At 38.5% G+C, this 27,391-nt stretch overlaps 1 protein-coding gene across 8 annotated transcripts in view; it reads right to left on the reverse strand.

Annotated features, from left to right (window-relative positions):
- ENAH (ENAH actin regulator) overlaps window positions 1-27,391 on the reverse strand; it is a 94,839-nt gene that overhangs the window by 21,351 nt on the left and 46,097 nt on the right. For 7 of the 8 annotated variants that reach the window (XM_057398826.1, XM_057398824.1, XM_057398829.1 and 4 more), the window contains exons 2-4: window positions 25,612-25,777; window positions 23,409-23,586; window positions 11,817-11,901 (exon numbers count right to left, since the gene is read on the reverse strand). In XM_057398826.1, coding sequence (XP_057254809.1) covers window positions 11,817-11,901; window positions 23,409-23,586; window positions 25,612-25,777 — 429 coding nt within the window. Of the gene's footprint in view, window positions 1-8,104; window positions 8,246-11,816; window positions 11,902-23,408; window positions 23,587-25,611; window positions 25,778-27,391 lie in introns of those variants that run through there. The other variant, XM_057398828.1, reaches the window with a different exon arrangement.

Genomic DNA, 27,391 nt, shown 5'->3' on the forward strand with positions numbered 1-27,391 from the left:
ATGGAAAAAAACTAAAACAAAACAAAAAGCAAGCCACAGGAGGTCATTTAGTAGACAGAAACTGCATCATACACAAGTAGTTGAACCAAAAATAGCCATGGGATGGAAGAGTACCAGAGGGAAGTATTCAAGGTGTTTGCCCTGGCTGAGAAGGGTTTCACTTAAAGCTTTTCTAACTATGGAGAAGGGTAAGTGCACATGTGTGTATGTATGTACTATATACAGGAGAGGTGGGGATGTGAGTCTCCACAGAGCATGTAATTACATGAAATTTTGATTTAGGCATGCATTTTATGCAATTACAGCATAATTGCAGATGCAGGTTTGGACTGACTAGTTATCCCAGTATGTTTTAATACATTCCTGAAGCTTACCTGGGTGTTTTCTCCTCTTCACAGAGCTATGAAGACACACAGTGCCCATATATCATAGCAAAATGTACCTAAGTGGTTTAAAGCTTTAAACTTGAGCTGAAGTAAAACATTTCAGTCAGCAACCCATGCCATCAAACTGCACTGGCTGTCTACTAAGATATAGATAAGAGGCAGTGAAATAACCACTGTCATCTACACAGGACCTGAATAAGAAGTTCTCATTATTAAATAAATCTTGAGTGACCCCTCAGTATTTAACTTTTTGTTTTGTGGTAAAAGAATCCTCATGTTCAGTTTCTTCAGGAAATAAAGGAATGAAACCAGAAATCGAAATGTACGAGTAAAAGCTATGAACAAAACAAGCACTTCACTTACGATACAAAAGCTCTACCAAGAGAGGGCAGCAAAATACCTTGCAAACATTTCTTACATAAAATTCCCATGCAGTAAAACGTAAGGTGAAATACATCATTGTTGAGAATAATTTTAAGCTTATTCTCATTATATATTGCTGACGCATATATAATATATATTGAATAGCAAATCAAACAAAACCCACCACTACCCCCAAACCAAACCCAGACCTCACAACCCACTACCTTTTAAAAGTCTTTTTAACAATTTTCATAAACCTTTCAAATAGAAAAAACCACAAGTGGCACAGGTCAAAAGATCAGTATGGCAGTAATGCAATCAAGTTGCTTTAACCCAACTTAATGAGCAAGGCTGAATTTCGTTAAGCTGGAGATCTTTCTTAGTTTACAAGTGTTATAGTTGTAGCTTAAAAGATTAAGAACTCATTTTGCTTATTAAAGAAAAGAGAGAACAATTTTGTTTGCATTAAATCCCCCGGATTTAGTTAGCACTAGATAATGTGGCTTTAAAGTTTTGTCAGAGATCTGAATTATATTATGCAGAAGCATTAGTAGATTATGAAGAGTCACTACACAACAATTAAAGCATTTCTGAAATGTCAGGACTTTGCTAGTTCTAAAGCATGGCAATGTTCAAGAACACCATGAAAGCAATACATGAAAATCCTTCAGCCTTACAAAGCCTGGTATAGCTACTAGGACAACATCTGAGAAAGCTAACAAGGTACTACAAATGCCCCAGAAAGCCATCTTGTAACAAACTGCTCATGACGCTAAGGCAAAGAGATTCTAATTATTTTAATTACTAGGATCTAAGAGCTAATTTACACTGAATAGCTGAGATTGCTATAAAACTGTACAGCACAATCATATACAAGGTTCTGTTACATATGGGTTTAGATCCAAATAGCCAACTTCAGAATTTCAGAACAGCTGCTAGCTTTATCACATACCCTATTCATGAAAGTTCCTTTTTGGATTTTCATTAGTTTCATGCCAAAAGCATCTTTGGAAACTTCACTTTGGGATGTTTGGGGAGGAGAGGTTCTTGAAAATATCTATTTATTTATTTATTGGTAGTGTTGCTTTTAAATAAACTTACTTTGACATTGCAACAGCTTTTAAAATTATTTTTCCTCTTGCCCTTACACTCTTACCCAGTTAAGGAGGTACAAGGAGGTATTGTCAGAGGATGAAGAAAGAACCATATTTAGAACAGTAACTTGTGACTTTTAACTCTATCACCTTTAATCCTGCAGTTCTCTGGTCAGCCAAGAATCAGAAACATTACTACATTCTTGAAATAACACAAGGAGAAAAATGCAGTGAGCAGAGTTACCTACACACTGTTGTATCCCTGCTGAAAAAAAACCCAAACCCTCTGTTCCATGATGGTGAGAGTGTTCAGGATTTCTCTACACCCTGACTGCAAAACAGAACTGCAGTTAATTTACACAGGTACACACAAAGCCTTCCCAGTTTGTTCTGAATCAGATCATAAAAGGAAATAAGAAATGCTACTGTCTTTCCTCTTGATGTTACATGAAATAAGCTGATACCACAGGCAGACCAAGGTATTATGCCTTTAGCAGGTAATATCACTACATTCAACAATACAACAACTAGTGTGTGTCATCATCAACTAGGAATCTGTCCCAAGTTAATACTATCCATTATCTTTAGGTCTGTATTGGAGGCAGTGGGTGGGAAACAGGTGCTTGTTTTTACTTCTGCTCCTGGAGGTGAATGACTGACAGGGGATCCTCTGGTCCTTCTGCTAAAAACTCAATCAAAAGAATTGAAGCCTCAATCAATTCTATCAAAATACAGCTATTACCACATGGGGTGAAGGGAAGACAAGAGATCTCAACTAGATCAAGAAACTTCAGTGTTTACTGGTAAAACAGTATTCTGTGTCAGAGCAGACTTAACAGCCAGAGAGAACCAATCCTTTTCTGGAACACTTCTCACATTTAAGCCTGTATCTTGGTCATCAGCAGAAGAGTTACCGCAAGCGTCTCAGTTTGTGTCCTGCCACCAGGGAAAAGTATGCCTAGACATTAAGCAACTCTCATGGTATCAAAAACCAGAGCTGCTGTCACCAGGGCACCAAAATCAAAATCCTACATGTAACAAATCCATTGCTGAAACAGTTTGCGATAGCAAATAGCTGTCTGCTCTGGCAGGTCACCTTGTTTCCTCAACTGGAAGCTTTTCTGTACATTCACATAAATCCTCAGGATTCTAACACTAGCTCGCTTTGCTCTTGGATGCAAGATCAAGCCTTTATTTATTTATTTTTTCCCTAAAAAGATGACAGGAAACTGCACCAAGACAGCCATATATCAACCTAAGTAACAGAATTCTACCACAAACCCGAAAGGCTTCTTGTCACGAAGCCAGATACATTAAACCAGAGGTATTTCCATGAACAATACAGACAAAAGCATCTTTGTATCATATCCAAATTCAAAAGGCACTGAGCTGGTAGACATTCCAAGATAACAGAAACTGGTTTCAAGTATTTCATTTTAAAAATGACTGTAGAAAACAAAGATCCAAGACAAAGACAGCAGAAAACAAAACATCTTGAGGAACAGACCTGACTGAAGTAATTGCTGCCCTGAGTGAAGAGGTCAGCTGCAGGCAGATAATACATAGTATTTGACAGCTGTTAGTCATCATTTATGAACACACTCATTTCATAGCCCACTGTTTCCTGGCTGAAAACCTGATGTCAAAGCAGGGCATCAAATCAGTCAGAAAAAAATCAATAGGAGCAGCCATGTTTTGCTTGCTTGAAGATACAACAAGGATGGGGGAAAAAAATACCACTAATGAGTGTAATGAAAGAGGACACCAAAAACCATCACTTGAGCCACTAAGAAAAATAACATGGAATCAAAAATCATCAAACAGATGCACTTGAGGGGAGATTTGCAGGTCTGTGTCCCACACTGGTTTTTGTTGGTTCTGAAAATGGTTTCTTACTTGTGATATTACCTATTCTAAATCAAATGTGGCATCACAGAAGAGACACAATGGTGACACCCAAAAGGCAGCATGAACGTTGCTAGACTACTGCTCCCTTAAAATGTTGGAGTAATATTCTGCACTAACTATACTGAAAGTTGCCATTAAGACATTCTGTATAAGAAATCAAATGTGATTATACAAAACTATTCAACGAATGTATGGATCTTCCATTCTGTGTGTCATTAGTTGGGTTTTTTTTTGTTTTTAATTTATGTTTTATAACCCAACATCAACAACAAATCTAGGAATAACGCTTCTATGTCAAAGTTGTAAAGTCTGTATTATCAACTATAACTGAACCTGGACTCATCAATCCAAACCAATGAGATTGGATTGATGAGTTTGAAGTTGTTCAAACTGTGTTGCTGATCTGGCCATTAAACTTATGCTTACTAATTAAATAAATATTAAAATACATTTAACCATTAAAATATGTTCACCAGTTTACAAATCCGCATTGCAATGACCAGCTTTCAGGGCTGTTCAATGCTCTTGCACCAGCTCCTCTAACCCTGCCTCAATCTATGGAGCAATAAACAAGACAGTGATGTTTGGAGTTTTATTCTAAAATGCAGAAAGCCCCAGCATGTGGGCACAGATAGCATTATCTAATACAACAGTCACTACTTACTAGAATACATCTCACATGATGGCTGTCCTCCTCCCACCACTGAGTCACTGCAACAAACAGAGCAGCTGCCTGCAAACAGGCTACACAATGAGTAGCTGAGCGAGAGGCGCCAGCACCAGATGCAGGATGACCTCAGCTCCATCTGAGCATGCTGTCGTCTACACAAGAGCAGCTACCTTGTGATAGCAAGGATCCGCATGCGCTCTATGGACATCAGTTTAACTGGATACAGTCAACCTGCGTTATTCACTGTTAAAACCATTTATAGGAAAAAATGAAAAAGTTCTTTAGCACGCTATTTGGAACTTAGCTGCTAGTTTTAGGTTTAATAGCTTAATCTGCTGGTCATCTCCTGCACAAGTTCAGAAGAAGAAGGTGGCCCTTCAGATTTGCAGGAATTTATCTGAACAATAAAAACTGAATGTCAATGTGAAACTTGCTCTTCCATCTTTAATATTTATTTATCATGCCAAAATTCAGCATTTACCACAGAGCTCACTCTCCTGTATGGTCACATAAACCTACTGTATACGTATCTCAAGGCCTACACTTCAATGCTTATGTACCATGGAATGAACCACCCCCCACCCCCAAGTTTTGTAATTCATTTACAAAGAGAAAATATAACCTAAATCATAACAATACAGACTGCAAATTCCCATCAAACACAGGCAGCCACCACTGAGATCAAGAATCTTCATGACTAAAAAGTACACTTGATGCACCAATAACATCAGCAGAAGCAATCTATATTTAACTTCTTTGCATCTTCCTTAGCTCTCTCAGTTGCATGACCTTCACTTTGCACAACCTAAGCTGAATTCCTGCTATATGGTCTCCCTGCTTATCAAGTTAGCTTTGTTTTTTAAGTGCTAGACAGTCCAGACAGCTTCTACCTGAATATACTGCACATTGTTTCAGAGAAACCCAGACAAGAGGCAGTCAGCTTGATAAAATGAGCAGGAAAAAGATACTCAGATGATCTGCAAAGTTTGACTGTTCAAAGGCAAGTGAGTTTATGCATATGCTCTGGAACTGACAACTGCAGTTTCAACAGTGGTGGACCTCTAGTTCTTTAAACAGTAGTGGGAGGTGAGACTGTTTCAAATGATGTCTTTACAATGAAATATATCAAAGAACAGTTTACACCTAATTTAATGCAAAATTATGAAGGCATTTAACTGAGCACTTTATGATGATTTTGAAACACTAAGCAAATCTCAAGGTCACTACAGCTGTTTCCAATGTTCAAATAGCTTTCCCCCAACTGACAGATCACCCCTGCATGTAACACTTCCACTGTCAATTTGATTTTCCTCATACACTAGTATTAAGACAACCTGAAAACTAGTATATGGTCTACAGGTTAACAGTTTTTTTCCCTGAGAAATGTCTAAAACCAGGACAGTTGTTATATATTATTTCTCATATATATTATTTCTCATTGTGCAACATCACCCAACTCCTCCTGTTCTCCTTTGTACTCATGTATCTCAACTTGCATCAGCAGCAAGGACTTGCTTTGGTCAACAAAACAGCAAATAAAATTTGACTGCTCTCAATCCCAATGAGAACTGCCTGTTCTTATGCTCCTCACACTTCCACAGCGATCCTCCTCTCTTCCACCCTAACTAGGAAATTCCTTCTTGGTATCTGTCAACTGCATTACTGAAGCCAAAAGAACACCTCAGGAACAGCCTTTCTGCTTTTGCAAATTATTCTTTTCTTCAAAAGTAGTTCTAAAGCTTTTCACATTACCAAAGTCAAGCTAACAGGCTTTCATTTCCTTGATCAAAAGGGATTTAAGGTCTAGCAATAAGCCTCTATGTTATAAGCTCAAAATGCATTAATTGGAAATAAGAAAATTAAGAACTAGGTTTTATCTGTCAAGCAAAAACTTGTAACCAACCACACAATGAAGCCATGAAGAGGTAACTATAAAGCTAAAGGTTATTAGATCTAAGGATTCTAACACACAAAGGGATCTATTAATACTCTTTGATCAAACCTCATCAAGCCTAGTTTTCCTCACCTTGATCTTTCGATATATTATGTAAACTGAACAGAACACTTGAACTTTTCTGGCAGAGGCCAGACTGCAGGAAGTCATCTGTGCACATAAAGGTTCAGAAAACCCCAAGAATCTCAGTAGTAGAAAAATTTACTTTCACTGACAGCTCCCTCTCAGTGGTATATTTGAGTGAGTATGGTCAGGACAGAACTTATAACAGGGAACCACAATAACTAAAACTATGCAAAAAAGTGCAACAGTTTTTAATCCTAATACCATGGTTTGCATTAAACAGAAAAAAAACCTACAGAACTGAGAATTGTGCATAAGGGGTAGGATTCCAGAGCAATTTTGTCAATGTAGTCAGAAGACTGCTTAATGAAAGAGTGCTCTTTCTCAGCCTGCTAAACATGGCAAGGGTACCCAACATCTACGTCTATTCACTACTGTAACCAGACAGCAGCCATGACTTCTCCATAAAGCCAGTTATTAAGTCTGTGAGAGCTAGACTTGACAGCACTAAGGAAAACTTTTCTGTGAACTGGAAGAAACTGCGCATGGAAAGAAAATGAGGCACTAAAAAAGAAATATTATACAAAAGTCTTGTTTTCCAGAAACTTTGAGGGCAAGAAAAAACAGTCTTTGGGATAAGATTAACAATACTGACTGATGGGTCTTTCTGCTTTTGTCTCCCTTTGTCTCCCGTCCTAGTATGCAATGCAGAGGCTGGAAAGATCCAAATGGCTGCAGGGTCTCCCATGAAAGTACCACAGCAAGCTCAACTTGAAAATTAACTAAAAGTCACTACTTGAAAGATTGAGCTGCTAGAAACCCTTAGTTTAGGCACTAAATCCTCCTTTGAGTCCATCCAAACCAAGTCTCTGGTTTAGGCCCACAGCACACAATACAAACATATGACAGTATTCTACAGACCACTCCGATACCCGAAACCAAAAAGCCAACTACCGTATCATATTTGTATGCCTATCCCAGATTAGAACTGTTTGTTTAGTTATAATGTAATCAATCCATATGCCTTTAAAGAAAGCCTACTTCCTCAAAATGAGCGGTTGGATAAATGGCACAATTTCAAAAGCAGAGAAAACAGTACATCAACAGTGCTAGGGAAAGGTCATGGGTTGTGGGAAATGGGTAGAAACCAGGCTACCAGGGACAGAAAGTGACAGGCAACCTTTCCTTCCTTAAAATTATGACAGTTACGCTGCCACTAAACTGGGGGATGCAGGGTTTTCTCTTTCAGTATTTCCACACATTTCCAAAAGAGTTCAGGAATTACAGATGTAAGAAATGATTTATGGGGGAAAATTTCTTTTACTGTAATTAAAAATTAAGATTAGCAAAATCTCAGAAAGAATACTTTTAATCTGTAATATGAAAAGCATTCCTTTAAGTCTATCAGTAAATAAGAAATTGCTACTCGTGTCAGCCTCTGAACTTGCACTATCTACAAATAAGAAACCTTCCAAAAGATGTTACAAAACCCACAGCATATCAATACTATTTTCTAGCACTGTCACACACCAAGTTTTCTTTAACAGTATCATCCCAATCCATGAAATAAACCTTAAAGCAGGCAACCTTAAAGCATTTAATGATTACAAACCCCACTAATACTCCACTGTTGCATTCTGTGAACTTCGAATTTTGGAACACTTACGACAGAAGTCGGTCAAGTTTTGGTCCATTGCGCCCCTGAAGGACAGCAGGCGGCTTGTATACCTTCATTATCCTTACAATCTATGGGCTTTCTCTGTTTCTGGTGTTCTTGGTCTCTTTATTTATGAAGCAGTGATGATTTTGAAGTTATTTATAACTATTAACTCATTAAATTCCCAAGTGTCATATTAGATACCAACCCAGTGACTCATATTCCTGACAATATATTTATCACGGCTGGAAGGTAAATTTACATGCACGAGTAGCACACACAGGCATGCCATGAACTAATCTTATATTTTAAAATGGTATTTGACATTAAGTAACTCAAGTTATTAACCAATACGTATATGTCAACTGAAGTTGGCCCATTATCAAACAGATCAGTGGAATTTGTAAACACTGCCTGAACACCACTGTGACAAGATGAAAAATAACCCATGTAACACAATTTCCCCTCGTTTTTTGAGGATTGAAAATGGGGGCTGGAGTGTTTTAAAGCTTGTTATTACTGCACTTAAAATACGTGCAAGCTAAGGAAAACCACAGTTATCTCCAAATACTCCCTGAGAGGGAAAGCATACTCCACGTATGTTAAGGTTTATTAGAAGACAGTAATAAAGTTATCAGCTCACCAGACAACATTATTTCAATAAGCACCTATGTGTAATCTTGGCCTTATAAAAACCTCAGTGCTTAAGATCACACATCTGGTCCTAGTGGCTTTACACATTGTCTCACTGCCAGAAAACAATGCAAATATTCAACTAACAAGCTCTGCAGCAAAATAAACACAGTAATATTGGTGCTTTAGCACTTTCAAAATATCTAAACCCTTTCTAAACTAAAGAAAAATCTCTGGACCAAAAGAATAGATTTTTGTTGGCTATGAGCTAATTTAGTTCTTTAGTTCCCAATTTCCCCAAGATTCCTGAACACCAGTAATAAAAGTGAAGGAAAACATCAGATCAGTTGAAGACCTCTCTTTAATATGCCATTCTTCACCCATTATTCCTTGAGCAAAACATTTCTGAGGAAGTGTTTCTATTTGTGCGTAGGAAAACCCTGAAGCTACAAGCCACATAATTTAACTTTGAAATCCGTCCTGCTCTGGGCAGAGTTGGACTAGATGACCCCCATGGGCTTCTTTTCCAGCCATAACTTTTTATGTGAGCAGATTTTTGTTATCAGACTTAGACTAATTCCAGAAAATGTCTTCCTGAACTTGACCTGGGAGTCAGTCAGACACTACCAAATCCAGGCACAAGGGGAGAGATGAGACCAGCGCTCAAAGACAACTATTATCCAAGCCACATCTTAAGCAAAACCTGACCTGATAGACATTTCATGAGCAATAGACTTAGCAAAGCCAGCCTTTCTACTGATCCATCACAAATCCCATGTTCCTTCCTACACAGTAACATTTATTCCCTTCTCTTGCATTCCCTGTAGTCCTACCGCTCCCCACAGCATTCACTTCTTCCCACGCTGCCTTTACCCTTTACTGAGAATGGAAATGTCACTTATAAACACATTAAAAGTAATATATACCTAAACCTTTTCTTCCCAACTGTTTACTACTCTCTACATTATGGTAGTAAGACTATTGTTATTACTGTCTGAAAGCTGAAAGACAGCTACCACTGAAGAGAAGTTCCAGCTTCGAGTTAACTGAACTCTATTATAACCATACAGTTACAATAGTAAAGAGACCAGAAAAGCATTTGTGAAATGTTTTAACAAAATTATGTGTTCTTCTTAGGCTTAACGACACAATAGCAATAGGCTTTCCACAGACAACTGGGCTAGCAACATGAGTGAACACTCATTCCAGTTGTCGATCTATTTTTAGGGGAAAATCAAATCAGAACCAGGACCAGACTTCAGTGAGGACACTGTATTAGATGAACACAAGTAGAGCACACTGATGAAATAAGGAAGTGAAGCCGTAAGAATGCCATCTGATAATATGTCCTTTACACACAAACACTTGAGACCTGCAGAGCTCTTAATATGTGGCAGCACTTTCTGCTGAAGAAACGTCTATCTAAAATACTTTCCTCTGAAACACTGTTCAGAAGTATTCAGCATTATAAATGTCAATTAATACAGCCTTCTGCAGGAACAGACGGGAAATGAAAATATTAAAAAGCCACTACTGTAAAACAGAAAAGAATATCAAAAGAAAAAAGCTTTTTAAAAGCCTGTCAAAAGAAGTGACATAAAAGACCTTTAACATGACAGCAGACTTGCACGTAAACACATCAAACAGACAGCTTTGTAATGAGCTTCTTGCTGTTTGTTTTTAAACAAGGCAACTTTCAGATAAAGCGACCCCTGCTCAGATTTAAGAACATACTGCAGAAAAGAGATGGACAAGTACGACCTATTTTCATGTCAAAACTTTGTTCAACACCTATGGCTAGTTTATCAAATCTATACTAGGAATTATTCCCCAATTACCTATCTGTTTCTGCTCACCTTTACATAAACAAACTAAATGCAAAGTATCAAAATAGGCAACATTTCAGTGCCATTTAGACCAACATGTTAAAGTATTTTTTCCAGTTACCACTGACATCTATGAAATGCATTTACACCGTCAATCTGGACCACCTCCTATTTATTCAAGGATCCTCTTCCCCGCATCTGTACTGCATGTGACCTAAATCGCTCCCAGCATCCCTTCTGGAAGGGAACAGCTAATCTCCTGGGAGTATTTTGATGGCAAAATAATCCAGGATTGCACCACCGGCAGTATGCTTGAGACAGCCCAAGGACTTGCTGTTTTCACTAACCCAGTCTCATAGCACTATCCTAAAAGTCTTTGCCATCTCATACACCAGACACTCAACCTATAGCACTAACCCACACTGCCATGCAACGAAAGTGGGAATATGGCAACTAAAAAAGGCTGTTTCCAGGACTTGGGCACATGACTAATCCATAGCAACTATTAAAAGGAGCTGATAAAAACCCCTGTATGTTAAAAATGCTACAGGCCTGAAAGATACCCCCCAGAGTGTGGGACAGGGTACAGTGGCTTCACATTGAAGGGAACAGCTTAGCTGGGAGGAATGCCAACTAGTCAGGGGAACATGGTCTGCTCCCTGAGGGCAGCACAGATACAACCACTATTGCTACAGCTGAAAAATTAAACTAGTAAAAGGTTACATAAATTCATACACTAAAAGCAGAAAATGAAGGTTTCTTTGCTAAAGAACTAATATCGTATAAAGACAAACAAGCTTTCCAATGCAATGTTTGATCTAGTGCATCCACATTCAGGAAGAAAAACTGTCATTCTCCATGATGATTTAATTCTCTACTTCTAAAGGTTAAAAACTTCCTTCCATGCTTGCTGCTTTCTTCTTTATAAGCATGTGTCAAAAACTGAAGGCACAACAGGCACTGAAAAATTAATTAGCCTGGTTGAAAAGGACAGCAGTGAAATCTTCCAAGGCTTCCCATATGATCTTCAACTCTTTCATTACAGGCCAACAGCAACTGAATTGTTTGGATGGGTAGAGAACACAAACAGGGGATCTAGTCAAAGTTTTTACATAGGAAAGCTGCACTGCTGAAAACTGCATGCATAAAACCGCTGCTCTAATGCAAGGAAGTAATTGCAAGTCCTTGACATTTATTTCTCATCATCAGTGAGGAGTTAGCACATTCTTTAATTGAACAGCTGTTCACATATAATACCATACCTCCTCTGGATTTCCAATTCTTCTTGCGATGGACCATTTTGTACTTGAGAGGGAAGCTGTGAATTCTGTCGAGGCAATGTAGGACCTAAAAGTCAAGACAGACCAGAAATTAGTGACTTGAACTTTCAGTAAGCAAAGAGGCACAAAAATCAAGGAAAAAGGCCAGCCACCACATGACATTATAAGAACTGTTTACTTCTGCTTTTTAAGCCAAACAAGCTCAACAACATAATACAGCAACTAAAAGCTGCAACAAATGTTACCTTATATATTTGCAGAATGGATTTATTTCACACAGATGGAAAGGTTTCACAGAAATGCAAAATATATATAAGATGGAACTTGACAAAAGCTTTGAAAAGCACCCAAAGGCTGAGATTTTCTTGAAACAATGAACAAGTACTCTTGGAGAAACAGAAAAGGCTCAAAAAATTAACACACTCACCTAAATAGAACACTGGAAATGAGGAAGGAATAGTAAAAATAAGAAAAGAAGAACAGGAGAAAAAAACATCAGAAGCTTAGAAAAAGTATGTTTCTACAGGTCACACTTTTACTCAGATTTTAGCTTGTCTACTTGGATCAAATACGTTCCTTTTTGCATAGGTAAGTATTGTGTCCGAAGGAACAGAGGCATAACATAAATATAACAAACTGTGAGTTCTGAAAAGCACAAGAAATGCTAGAGAGAAGGACATGCAAATTCACCTTTGACTTTTACTGATGAGCAATTCTCAATCATACATCTTTCAAAAACTATATATGCTAGACCATCTGAAAGCAAAGAGGCTTTTCCATTTTCCTCACAAATGCATTTACAGCACAAAACTATTTTAAAGGATGAAAAAGTGTGGAATGGAATACATTAGACCATGAATGGTTTCTGTAAGAATGGGCAGTAAACTGGGATCTTAATATTTAGACTATAGCTACACTGAAGATTATGGAATTTATAAGCAAGCAGAATTAAAACCAACAAAAATGTATCAAGTAATTTCTTGCTGAGATTCCACCAAACTGCTTAGAGTGATGGAGTTGAAATGAGATCCCCCCCATCTCAAATATCAAACTATAAAATTTCTTTGCCATCTGAACTTGTTAAAGTCATCCAAAAACATGAAGAGACCATGTGTGATATACTGAGACATCAAGGACAGGCGATCTGCCTCAGACTCAGCAAACAAGTGCCCTGTTTTTAAAGGCTACACAAAAAACATTTACTCAGAACAGCATAGTATGACCACTGTGGTCATGAAGACAATGAATGCTGAAAATTAGAGAGGTGTACACTATCTACTGCACCCTACAGGTTAAAAGTCATCTAAGAACTTACTTCTAGAAGAAGATAAAAGCAGGAAGTGTACTACAGGCTTTGTACATATTCCTTACACAGTTTTTCACCAGGCATTAGGTCCTCATACCAAAATGCATGATGTTGCCCTGGATGGACTACTTTTGCTTGGAGTACCTCCAAGAGATACCCACGGATATAAATCTAGATTATTTTTAATGCAAAAGATTTAACTGCATTGATAATCATTAATCTATCAGTAAGCAGAAACATCTGTCATATTGCTCATCTGGAAATCACTTCTGCTTTAAAACTTGACCAGTTTCACATCCTCCTCTGTCATATCTCCTGCATGACAGATGGAAGGCCTTTATGCCCACTAAGCCATGACTGCAGCTCCCAGGCAGCTGGGCTATTTGCTGTCTGCACCATGCTGCAGCCTTTCATGGACTTTCAGAAGTAGACGCAACCCAGCAGCAGCTGTGTTGCTGCTTAAAGGTGCTATATACCACTACCGCTTGCCACGTCTAATATCCTCCCTTCCCTCAGATCTGCTGTATGAAACAAAAGAACAAAAATAAACGGTGATACTATAACCATTTACCAACTGGAACTATTTGGTACTGAAAATACAGTAGAAATGAAAACATCAAACTTCCACACATTTAATCTTTAGGAGTTTAACAGGGATTTTTTTGAAGAAGGCATTATCACGCTGCTGTAGCCGAGTGTGGACCACCACTCTGCAACCTTTCTACCAGTGTCCATCCAGCTCTTTCTTTTGATGGCTTCACCAGAAACCAACCATCTAGTTTTATTTGCACTGGCTATTCCAGCGAGCCTACCTATCAGGAAACCTGTTCCTGTAGCCTCAAGATTCATTCTAGAGCACTGTATGTCAGAAAATCATGTGTCTGTGGAACACAACAGACACAAGCCAAGCTAGCATAACCTGGCCAACGTACTCCAGTGAGATATGTGCTTTTTTTCATAGCTATACCTGCAAAAGAGCTGAACACAGTCACCTGTTAACAATTAACATGGTGCTTTGAGTATTTCTTATGTATTTTTGCCATAAGGAAATGCAACCTGAGCATACCAAAGGTTTTCAAGAAGGAAAAAACCAGCTACTGAGTAATTTGGTGTGTTCTCTGACAAATTCCTCTCTGCAAGCATAGATTCTAAGCAGCATGTTAACAGGCACTGGCAAGTTAAAGGTACACACCAGGTGGAAAAGTATGTTTTATCTTATAATATGTATTACAGCAAGCCAGGACCACCACTTCATTGCTAAAATACAACTGTCTGGCTAGTGGAACAGATGGTATAATAAATAAGAAGAGGTAGCTAATAAAAAAGCTCTGAGATATTCAAGATACTTCAGAAACATCAGCCCCCAAGAGAAATAGTCACTGAATCCCCAAGAGAAACATTCACAGATACTGCCTGGAAAAAAAGTCTGATCCTCCTACAGGATCACTTTATCTTCAGAGACCAGTACAAGCCAAGTAGGAGATGAGGCTGAATGGTCTATTCATTCTGAGTTTTAAGGAAAACCTAACATCTTTCTTCTTCTAAAGAAAGCACAGATGGTGCATGCCGCAGCACACACTGACAGACAGAGGATATAATTTCATACCAATTTGTTCAGCAGCCATTCCAGTTTCAACGCTTTCTGCTTTTCAGCTTATTCTCACCTTTGCATCATCCTTCCTCTACGACAGTTCAGGCAACTGTTAGTGAAAGATGGGCTGGAAATCAGTGCATTAAAAATCCCACAGAAAAAAATCTGCAGGAAGTGTTTTCACCAGCTAAATCAGAACCAGTTCTGGCTCTTCACACAGTCACATAGACAGCTATGCTGGCAGAGCTCAGGGAATGACATCAGACTGCTGGGGGTTGCTTTTAACCAAATTAAGCATCCCCAGCATCACCTTTTTAAACCACAACCAGAGCAGTAGTTTATCAAACTCAGTAACTTCCATTTTCACCTCCAATTGAGTTCTTACCTTTGTATCTCCATTCAAGAGCTGAATTAATTCCAGTTGTACAAACCTATGAAAGCATTATTAGGAAGTTGAAGATGGAAAGACACAGCTTCTCCTCCCTTGATGCCTTTTGGTTCATCAGTTCCTTCCATCTTTCAATTACATTACCTGCTTTGCAGTTTCACACCAAACTCTACAAAACCACTTCTTTTCATGTCAGCTGCCTTATGCTAGCATCCGGCTGATACTAAAGACATCGCATTCCTATGAAGTAGCAGCCCTGAAAACCCCCGAGTATCAACTGTTTAGGATTGGAACAGTACAGGTACTACAGGTCACATAACGAGCAACAACCTGTATCTTCATTTGGCTGGACAGGCTTGCTTGAGAGCTGGTAATTTAAGGAAAAGTTTTCTGGGGGGACTGCTGGTAATCAGATCATGTCCCTCAGAACTGCACGTGCCTTATGGTTCAAGAAGGACAAAACACACATAACCCCCCCACTCCCTGCAATGACTGTCTGCTCAGAGTACAGCATCAGGAAACAAAATCTACTGCCTTTAGAAAAAGTTGATCAACTGTCACACGAGAATTTTAGCTTGAGGTGAAGATCTCCATTCATCCCCCAGAGAAACAGCTTATAGAAACAATGCAGTAATTAAGAATTCCCACTCTTTCATTTCTCAGTATGCCAGCGCCAAAACTAAGCAACATTCCAATTACACAGTTTGATATTCAAATCAAAGTATGACTGACTATTCAAAGGAAGAACTGACTGAAAGCAGACGGCAAGTTAATTCATATAGGCATATATAAATGGGTATAAAGATAAGTGTACTGACTAATTATAATCTTTAAAATGATTTTCATTGAGGACAGTTTGAGTACACCTACTAAGCAAACAATGTACCCCAAGCAAGAGCTCAAAACCACAGCAAAAAAGATGTATTTCTGTTACGGGATATAATAACTTTTAAAAACAAGTGTTTTAGTAAATGCTTAAATGTTTTCTGAATGAATGGAAAGTAGGATTTTTCAGAGATTTATGTTAGGAAGTAATAAGAAAAATGACTGTGGTGAAGTAACCTCTTACTTATCTCTGGGTCCTTCTCCTGCTCAGATCCTGTCCTGCTCTAGGATATGACAGAACAAAGTCTGAGGAGACTCATTAACTAGCCTTCCACAGAAGCAAAAAAGTCACCACTCCTTAAGACCTAGATTTCTGTTATACACTGATATGCAAGACCAGAATGGTCAAAAGCCAGGGCATTAACAAGTGATAAAGCTATTCCCCAGTACTTCTATTCAGATGAATCATCTTCCAGCTAAGACTTTTCTTTCCTTCAAATACTCACTTCCATGCCGTCTTCCAAGTCCCTTCAGCTGAGTTAATTTACTCATCCCTTTGATTTATTTTAGCAGAGTGGTATAACTTATGTTGCATATTCTATGCTGAAAGTAAATGCTTTCCACTTCACGAGCACTTTTGTTACCTGATGAAGGTAATAAAAAGGGCAAGAATAACAAATGTATTCATTAAGATACATCTGAATGGAAGTAGAGCCAAGCCTCCTATCAGCGCCAGCACAGCCTCCTACCAACGCCAGCAGAGCCTTGGAAACAGTGCTGATAACCTGGGTGGTAGCTTGGCTCAGCACAAACTTGCTGGGTGATCTCAAGCAAGCCTGTGGCTTTTCCCTCCACTATCCTTTTATGCAGGCGGAGATAGAGACAAAGCTTCAGCAGTAGAATATTACAGTTGTTTAATAAAACTACAACATCACAATCTTAGAATAGCAAGTATGACAAGTTAATTGCATCAATACCATCTACTGCAGGGTATTTATTACTTTTTCTTCTCCAATTCTGCCAAAATTTCTTTAAGTAGCGATTTTATAGATGGTGATGGTCACTGCTTGCATATAATACTACAGAAATGAGCCTAACAAAGCTGTATTTTCACAATTATGTTCACAATTTCACACCACCAACCTGTTCCCACAAGGCAGCAGATTTAATACAGCTACATCTACTGATATTTTTGAGACAACAATATGAACCCTCAGAAGAAAAATGTATTAACGTTCCCCAATGTTTATTAAACAATACTTCATCCACAAAGTGAATGTACTTCTACATAGAAGAAGTTTGACATGTGGTTAAGACCAACTACCAAATTTTAATGAAATTCTTTGGGTTGCCCACCCAAACCTTAATGCTTTCACCTGACAGAACACCACTAATTCTTAAGAACCACACAAGCAGCCATTAAAAGTGAGTATAACTCTGTAAATTTAGCAATCTCCCCCTTCACTTCCAAATACCACAACTAACACTGATGATGTTTTCAATAATCTTATGTGTAATTAAAATGTAATGGAGTTTTGTTCAATAAACAGTTAAAACTTCTTTTAGGTCATTATTTTGTCATACACATCAGGATTAGTTAACCAGAATTAAAGGCAAAGAAAAAGCTTTCTAGCAAAAATAGAGATTATTATCCAATCTCTGATCACATCATGTTACTTCCATTCTGACAGGGAATGCTGACAGCCTGCTCCAGAGGCGTACCAAAGTATAGGTATAGCATAATTACTTCATTGCAGTAGAGTAACTTTTCCCCTCAAAACAAGCCTTAGCATGATGTGAACCAAAACAGTATGAGGAGAACTGCCCGAGATCCCTTTCAGACCTGCATATACATTTCTATTTTCATTCTCCTTTAACGTCTACATATACTCCAGTTAGGCAACCCCAGTTTTTGTTTCAGTTTGCATTTCCCAAAGATACTAAATTATTCAGTCTATGATAGGAGTAAGTGCATTCCCCTCCCAGCAAGTATTTAATGAACTACCTTTTCTGTAAGAGAAAGGACCACACATCAATATACAGCTGTGGAAAAAACAAGCATCTTTTCCCTATAAAGGTTTGACTATTTTATAAGTAAACAACCTAACTTCTAGGTTTAGTCATCATTTCAAAGCACTTTAACCTCAAGGTTTTTTTTTTTTCCAAGATTAGACTAACAAAACCTCTGTTTCTTTTTCCTCTTCCCCATTTTCCTATGAATTAAAATGTCATCTAAGGCAATATTAGAACAGCTTCGCTGAAGCCATTTTTGTCCTTGCCTTTATATCCAGAATGCCCAAAATCTTGTCAAGAACTAACACATAACTGTTAAGGATCCGTACAAAAACAATCAGGAATTTTACATATATGTGATTCTAGTGAAAAGAATGAGAACAGGCTTATTTACAGCTGTATGACATCCTTCATTTTTTCTTTTGCTGCTTTCGTCTTACACAGTGAACAACCCAAAGAACCTCCTCAAATGCAAATTACACCTATATAAATCTCATACTTAGTTTCTTACTCTCTTAGCAAGGCTTTCCTGAGACTGAAGACGCATGCCACACAAAACACCCCTAATTCCAGCTGAACTAGAAGGTACTTTCTGCAGGAAAACAGAGGATGATGCCCCTTAGTTCCCCCCATCTCCCAGCATGTACTTCCCTTACTTGCCCTTATTCCTTCAAAGGAATAATCAATTTCCTCACGCATCAGAGAATTTTCTCAGCCACTTTCCTTTCATTGAGGTTTTTCCCTCATTCCAGAGTCACTTTGATTACAACACTGAGCTCTACTTGATGCAGACGTGAAAATTTTCTCTGTACTGCAATGCAAAACCTTTGCAGAAAGCAGTCTTTATACCACTAAGACTGATTACTGAATATCTGACCATGCTGCACAAAACCTCAAAGCCAGAAATCCTCTTCAAGTGACCTCTTAAACTGATGACACATACTTGTCATTTGATGAAGGTGTAACTTTTGACCACCTCAGACACTTAATGCAACGAGTAAGTCTTCCAAGCTTTTCCCAGAAACAAATTTTGGTTCGTTTGTAACGTATCTCTTAAACAATACTGGGGAGGAACTTGCAGCATTAGTAATCTACCTTAAAATTCCAGGAGAAAGCGTAGTCCTGTGTTGTCTTTCTCCTCTGGATTTGCAGATGGCCTACAATCTGCTTGACCAGCCAGCAGGAAAATAGGGTCTGGGTGAAGAGCTACTAGCTAAGGCAATCATTCAAACCAGAACAGAGTGAAAACACTTTGACTTTTACATTTATTTCAATAAACAGAATTCAAGCATAAGAGGAATTAGGGAAAGCCAGTTGGGCTTATTCAGACTGGAGAAGAGAAGGCTCTGGGGAGATCTTAGAGCAGCTTCCAGTGCCTGAAGGGGCTGACAAGAAAGCTGGAGAGGGGCTTTTGACAAGGGCCTGTAGTGACAGGATAAGGGGAAATGACTTTAACCTGACAGAGAGGAGACTTACATTAGACATTAGGAAGTAATTCTTCCCTGTGAGGGTGCTGAGGTGCTGGCACAGGGTGCCCAGAGAAGCTCTGGCTGCCTCATCCCTGGCAGTGTTCAAAGCAGGGGATTGGAACTAGGTGATCTTGAAGGTCCCTTCCAACCCAAACCATTCTGTGATTCTATGAGAGGATAAAGAACTAGATATACAGTATTTCAAACAGTTTCACTGACAAGGCAGCCATCCCTTCAGAGCCCTTTGAGACAAACCTGCACTGGGTTTCAATGAGAAAACTGCCAGTTGCAGTAAAGCCTTTTACCATGCATTCTGAACTCATCAGAAGGACAAAATACCCACCACTGGGTGCTCAGTGGGAGAGGCACCCAGTGGCTTCGCCTCTGCTCTGCAGATCCACTAGAGGGAGATCCTAAATTAAACAACCTCAAGACACACAGGAGCCAGCAGAACAGCTGAGGGTGCCAACTGCCACCAAAGATCAATGGCATTGCTCAAATACATGCAAGAGCAGGACACCATGTCATTTTATATATAACAAAAAAAGGGTAAGAGAGCTGTAAGGAACAGCTGACTTGCAAACCAAAAGGATGCTCACAAAATAATATTCCTCAGAAGTCGTTTAGATTTCTGTGAACCTTTGCATAGAGTTTCAAATTCATCTGCAGCTTTATGAATTTCTGAGCAGTTATGCTCAGCTAACATTAAAGCTGTTTGCCTTTTATGAATAAAATATAACGTAAAATAACCAAGCTAATAAAAGAAATTGCCAAAAATGAGAAAACACAGCAGAAAATAAGGACACTGCAAGAACCAAACTTTAATTGTAAGCAGTTCTAGAGTAAAGGGAATTCATCCATACAGGTTTTCTTTATTCTGGGCTGGAGAGTCTATATGCTGTTTTAGATACAGTAGGAAACACAGCAATTCACATAAATTATTAGAGACAAGCTGTTCTCTTCAGGTACAGATTTTTGAAGCAGTATCAGCAGAATACCAACTAGGACTAAACGTGTTAGAAATGTTTGAGTCTAGCGGATAAACTGGAAGAAACAAAACTATCCATACGTAACATATTGATCTTCATGCATTAGCACAAATTCCTTTCGTAACACAGAACCCCCCAACACCATCTCAAAAAAGGATAATTGGGGGTGTTGAAATCCGTCTCCTAAAGCGAAAAGCTAGTATCAGAGCCTCAAAGCCAGTGAACTGTCTAAATAAATATTCAGCTGTATCAGTGATGCTAAGGGGAAAAAAATTATCACCAAGGATTCGTTTCTAGCCACACTTTTAGGAAGTTATACTAACCACAGAGAAAAGAAATGCATTAAACTTTGAGCAAGGAATCTAATTTGCTTCTGAACTACAAACTACTTAGTATCCTATTTCCATTATCAAAGCAGGTATGTTCAGAAAGATACTTCATCTTTCTTACATCTTACACTGATACATGTCAGGAAAATATGTAGATACAAGTAATACATATAAGATCATGAACTGACAAACCTCCCAGCTGATAAAATTTCGGGACACTTTTTGACAGTTTTCTAACACAGATGCATTATAAACATTTACCTTTAAACATTGTCTGGAAATGGCAGTAGGCTTTCAAAGCAATTCCACATATATAATTAGGATTTTTCTTCACAAGCAGCAGTGCAAAACTACTCATCTTCAGCCACTGAAGTGACAGCAGTAACATTAAGCTTTAGCTGGATGGTTGGACAGGGCTTGGAGCAACCTTGTCTAATAGAAGTTCCTGCCCATGGCAGGGGCTGGAAATAGATGAGATTTAAGGTCCCTTCCAATCCAAACCATTCTATGATTTTATGATCCTGATGGCTATATCTGTTATATATCTGAAACAGGTAAGTGATAGCTAATCTTTTATCTTTCTTGGCTGACAGAAATTATAGGAGGACAGTTATCTCCTCCTAGGCCAATGGTGTCCACCATTAGCTTCTGATGCTTGTACTGACAAGTACACCATTAGTTTCTGATGCTTGTAGTCAGCTTTGTACTGACTCCTACCAAGTCAAATCACAAGAAGGAGAAACGAAGTGACTACCTTACATTCAGGAAACATGAGGGTCACCACCAGTCGCTGTCAAACATAATTATGCAACTTATGTCATCTCCTTGTCAGACCTACGTCTCAAAGGCACAAAGCACAAGCCAGACAGACTACAACACTGTATCCAGCAACCTGGATATGGTATTAGTCATACTTAACTGAATCACACACAAATCCACCTGAAAATGAAACCTCTCCACAATCATTAGAGATGAATTGGTAATAAACCAAATGATGCAGACAAACTCAAACTGAAGGGCCATTTCAGAGGTCAGTGAAGAGACTACTGGCAGAGCGATTTGGAGGAATTCACAACTTGGGATGAGCAGAGGACTGAATTCTAAGCACAATCACTTCTGGACTCATTGCAAAGCTCAGCTCCCCTTCCTTCACCACTGAAGAAACTACTGAACTGATGCCAACAGGAAAAAGAGTTCTTTGCACTGAGTTGTTTGAATGATGTTTTGTATAACTAAAGTTACAGTTAAAAAAAAAACTAAAATGATTTTAGTTTTATCCAAGTCTTCACAAACTGAAGCTGCACCTTAGCTCAATACATTTTCTACTACTGAAGAATCTAACGACATAGCCATTAGCCCACATACAGCTTGCATAAAGCAGCAAGAGAACTAGTCATTAGGCAAATCACAATAATCCAAGAAATGAAGAAACAGACACACTGGCTAATTAAAAAATGAGCACTGTCATGCCTGCCTATGCCATTTCAGCCTTCTAGTAGCTCAGTGTTAGTGTTAAGGGAAGGAGTTAAACTAAATGATGAAAATAAATATATGCATATATACACGCAGTCATTTTACAATTGAGTAACCCTGAGGGAAAGGAGAACTGAGGGATTTAGAAGAGAAAATATCCAAGCAAGAGGTAGGAGAATGGGATACACAGCTAGATTATTTTAGCTGGCAAAAAGAAAGCTTTACCTCTAGCTACCCTTTCTACTTTGGCCTCATATGCCACATAACAGCATAAGCACTGCAGAATATATCATCCTTGGTCTAGAACACTTAGTTTCAAATGTTAAGTCTTGAAAAAACTGTCAGAATGAAAAGCAACTTGAAAAGTCACCCTTTTTTGCTGAGAGACGGCCCTAGTAAGGTCATCTACAGCCTCTTTTCTTCACAAGAGAAAACTGGCTCAGAAGTACCATCTCTTGTTACACAACCTTTAAAGTTTAATGAGGACAAAAGAATTCATTTGGTTACAAGAACACTAAAGTCTCTTTCAGTCTTTTAAAATAAAACCTCCCTCTCTGTGTCTCAGTGTTATACTGATCAATTTGCTGTACAGCCACTAATGTTTCCACCTACATTTTAAACTCTCTATGCCACCCTGTTCTCCAAATTCATAGACCCGTTGTCTAGATTATATGCGTTCATCTGAATGTTACCCCTGGATCCAAGGTCTCCAAGCTAGAAAACTCCTGTATGGTAAGGACTGCCAAAGAAGATGACTTGAATTCCCAGATTTGGAGGAAAAAAACCCTAGAGTGTTTATAATAAACTGGAGGTCAATGAAAAGTGAAAATACCAATACACATTAAGAACACCTCTAGAAATCCCCAAAAGTACCTTGATTAAGAGGTATGCACTTCTTGGTCAGGAGTTTTGGTGTTGTTTCCTTAAACAAAAGGCAAAACCAGCAGCTTTCTCTATGCAATAAATATGACAATCAATTTACTCATCAGGAATCCCATTTACATGGATGGCAGTCGAGATTCACTATTACAAAACATCAACTAGGTAGACAAAACTCCCAAATAATTAAAATGGTTAAAGGCTGAATCATGATTAGAAACAACTTATTGACTTCTATGCATAAATATTTGAATGTTTTCCATCTGTATTTGAACAATCTTGTAAAAAAAGAAAAAGCTCAGAGACTCTTACCAGCTTCCTGTGAATTTAATACTTCTAAGGCATGCATCATGGCACTTGCGAAGACATTGGCATCTTCTTTGCTGCCAAAATTCAGACCATACACCTGCCTAGCATCACGCCACTGGTGGAAGGTCTGTGTAGCCTGATTGTACTTCAGCCCTTTCGGAATGGCACAATTTATTACCACCTAGAAACATTACAAAATAAAAAGTTACTTATGTTTAAAGTTGCTTTTGCACAACAAGTTTCAGCTTCATGCAGATTTTATTCCTTAACCATGTGGGTTAATTCAAGACCCATAATCTGTAAAATCACAATGCTGAGGGACATATAACCATTTCCATTTTCATTCCAATGCCGCATGAAATCAGTGATGAGAATACACAAGGGGACTAATGAGATATTTTCCATCAACTGTGTAGTTTAAGCATTCTCATTTCTAAAGATTCAGTGATGTTTCATAACAGCAATGTAGTAATATCAACAGTTCTGGCTTTTAATAGCAGAGTACTTGATGTGAATATGCATCTGGATCTCAGAAATGCATTAGGTTTTTTATTTTCTACATTAGCTTCACAGAGTACTTGTCAGAACTATTTTTTTTAACCAAGTTATCACCTTCTCTCTGTGGCTGCTGCACCCCTTAGCTCGCAGTGCTTTCAACAGCAGTTCATGGGGACTTCTACTATGCATCACAAGGTATCATTTTGCAAGATCGTTATGGCTCACACAAAAGGTGATAAATTCTAGCTAGTAGAACAACCACTTATTACAAGCCATCCACTAAGAGGATCCCATTGCACTTGGATAACTATATCCTCTAACCTTTTTCCACCTAATAATGGGAGGAAAAAAACATGTTTCTTCTCAGATGAATTCACACAGACCATTTATTACTTCAAATAAGTGTTTAATGATGTCGCGGTTTAACCCCAGCCAGCAGCTAAGCACCGCGCAGCCACTCATTCACTCTTCCCCAGTGGGATGAGGGAGAGAATCAGAAGAGTAAAGTGAGAAAACTCGTGGGTTGAGATAAAGGGGTTTTAATAAGTAATGCAGAAGCCACTCACACAAGCAAAACAAGGAATTCATTCACCATTCCCCATTAGCAGGCATGTGTTCAGGCACTCCAGGACAGCAGGGCTCCATCACACAGAATGGTTACTTGGGAGGACAAATACCATCACTCTGAACATCTCCCCCCTTCCTCCACTTTCTTCCCCCAACTTCATATGCTGGGCATGATGCCATATGGTCTGGAATATGCATTTGGTCAGTTGGGGTCAGCTGTCCCAGCTGTGTCTCCTCCCAACTCCTCGTGCACTCCCAGCCTGCTCACTGGTGGGGTGGTGTGAGGAGCAGAAAGGGCCTTGACTCTGTAAGCACTGCTCAGCAGTAACTAAAACATCCTGTGTTATTAACACTGTTTTCAGCACAATTCAAAACATAGCCGCATACTAGCTACTATGAAGAAAATTAACTCCATCCCAGCCAAAACCAGCACAAACAACAAATCACATAGCAGATGATCAGCGTATGCTTCAGGCCTGTGAGAAATGACCATGAATAGACCAAAAGAATTGTTTATAAATGCTGGGAGAGAGGGAAACAGATACAGAAGCTTTACTCAAACAAAAGGATTAGATTTTTAACCTCACCATGTTTCAAGACACAGTGCTAAGTCTGCCATTTAATCAAGATCTAACAACTTCATCAAGGAAATTTAGATGTAATCCTTGTAGCTCTCTTCTCAATCTCTTGAAGTGGTAGATGATGAGCACTACCAAATGTCAGAAGTTTTTGGAATTCAATGACCTGGGGAAATGAGGTATCATGCATCCAACTTTTCATAAAGAGCTACAAAAGAACTGCTGGTACCTATATAGACTGCAGTTAACAGGGAAGAAGAAAAGATTTTAGGTTGCCACTTCACCTTTAAAGAAATCAGATGTCTTGTCTACACCACTAGCCTTTATATTTATCTGTAGGAAGGAATGGTAAAAGAGTGCACAAGGACTTTTGCCTTGGAGGTATGTAAAGTGCTTAGTTTATGGGGAAAAAGCCGTAATACAGTTTTGCTACTTCAGTTTAAAATAAAATTGTTTCATATTTACAGTTCCCATAATTTTACTCAAGATGCACTTCTTAGTGTTAAAAACAATCACAAAAATAGCTTCAGATTCCTATTCCAAATTTGCATAGATCTGCTTACCTGATGATCCTGAATCTTCCTGCCCACAACTCTGAACGTGTTGTTGCCTGTGTGATGATATATATGAACTCTGCTGAATCCAGTTGATCCACCAGCTGGTACCCACTTCTTATTGGCATCATCATAGACCATTACAGCAGCCCGTGCTTGGCAGATACTCTGTTCACTGTTAAAATACAAACATTTTGGAGTAGAACATAAGATTACTTATGGTAAATCATCGTCTTTTTGGTTAGCTTTTGCTTTTTAAACTCAAAATGTTAAAGCAATGCTCCTTGCTGAAACATCCACCTTTCTAAATACATAACACCAGTAGCACTTTGTCATTTTGCTTAAAGGTGTTCATTTTGAAACGCTGTGGTCAAGACAAACAGGCTAAACTATTACTAAGAGATCAGAAAGTGATTTACTTTTCTTTTTTTTTGCACTTCTCCCCCCACAGGGTTTTTCCCCTCCTTTCTGTTCACCACCCACCATAATTTTAATTAAATGCCATAACCATGCACAAAGTTTACTGCAAAGACTGAATTACAAAGAACCTGGAGATGCACTGGCTCCATACGACTTCTACAAGAAATAAGGATTGGAAGTCCACTTGTTCATCTTAACATACATAGAAGGAAACACACACACAGGATAAAGTTCAGAGCAACAAATTCACCTGCTCAGAAATTAAATGCCTTTTTGGTTTGACATGTCTTACAATTGTAAAAATGTCTTTCTTACAATTATAACATTTCCTCTCTGAGAAAAGGTTCTCCTCATTACTGAAAAGTACAATTCCATTAGGAAACCGCTATCAGTAGCTAATTCTGATTATTATGGCAGTCATCTGGAAGCTATTGTATAGCCTAAAGTTAAAAGGAAGCATATCATGAATGTCCTCAAACTAGAAACACAAGAAAGCATGATGTACCATAAACACACCATTTATTAGGAGGGGGTGAGAGGGTGATACTACACAAGTTGTCTTTACAGGAAATGTCCAGATGCAGACAGGAAATAAAAATAGAAAGGAATTATTTCTTATCAGCAAGGCAAATTCTCCAAACATACCACTCCAGTACATCCAACATTATAGAAAGCACATGAAGCCTGGCTTGCTAGGAATGTGGCCTGCCGCTTGGAGAACTGAGAAGGCTGAAGAGACATGCATTCTTCATAAATTACGAAAGGAAAGTAGTGAAATATTCCTTCATATTTCATAAAGGAGGGAGAACACAACTCTCCCCAGTCTTTCTTGGAGTTTTTTTTTTTTTGGTGGGTTTTTATTGTTTGATTGCTTGGTTTTGGGGGCTGTCGTGCTTGTTGGTGGTTTTTTTAACAAGAATATGCTGAATTTCCTAGTATATGATTTCCATCTGACACACAAAAACTCAGCACTGTATCCAGCTGTTTTGTTAGCTTTCAGTACTGGCATTGTTGGGAAAACATAGTCTCAATTTCTATCACACTTTCCACAGTGCTCCAGCAGTTGGAAAAGAACTCAACACTGGGATGCTTTTCAAGACTGGGGGAGAAGAGAGAATATTGAGATGATGTCTCCTATGTGTACAAGAGAATCAATATTTCTAATTTTAAAAGGCATATGGGTTGCAGTCTCATAGCCTATTCAGCAACTAGATCAGAATGGGATAACATCCTCTAATTAAACCACCTTTTTCTAGCCAGAAATTTGTTCAATGTAGGGATAGTAAAATTATAATACACATATATAGAGTGCTTCTTTTCTAAGCATAGTTTACATTTTAGACTAAAAGGACCACATCGAATGCAAAAA

This window comes from Pezoporus wallicus, unplaced genomic scaffold (assembly GCF_028554395.1).
Source record: "Pezoporus wallicus isolate ANWC-B61680 ecotype Strahan unplaced genomic scaffold, APGP_CSIRO_Pwel_v1 contig_5231, whole genome shotgun sequence".
Taxonomy (NCBI): domain Eukaryota; kingdom Metazoa; phylum Chordata; class Aves; order Psittaciformes; family Psittacidae; genus Pezoporus; species Pezoporus wallicus.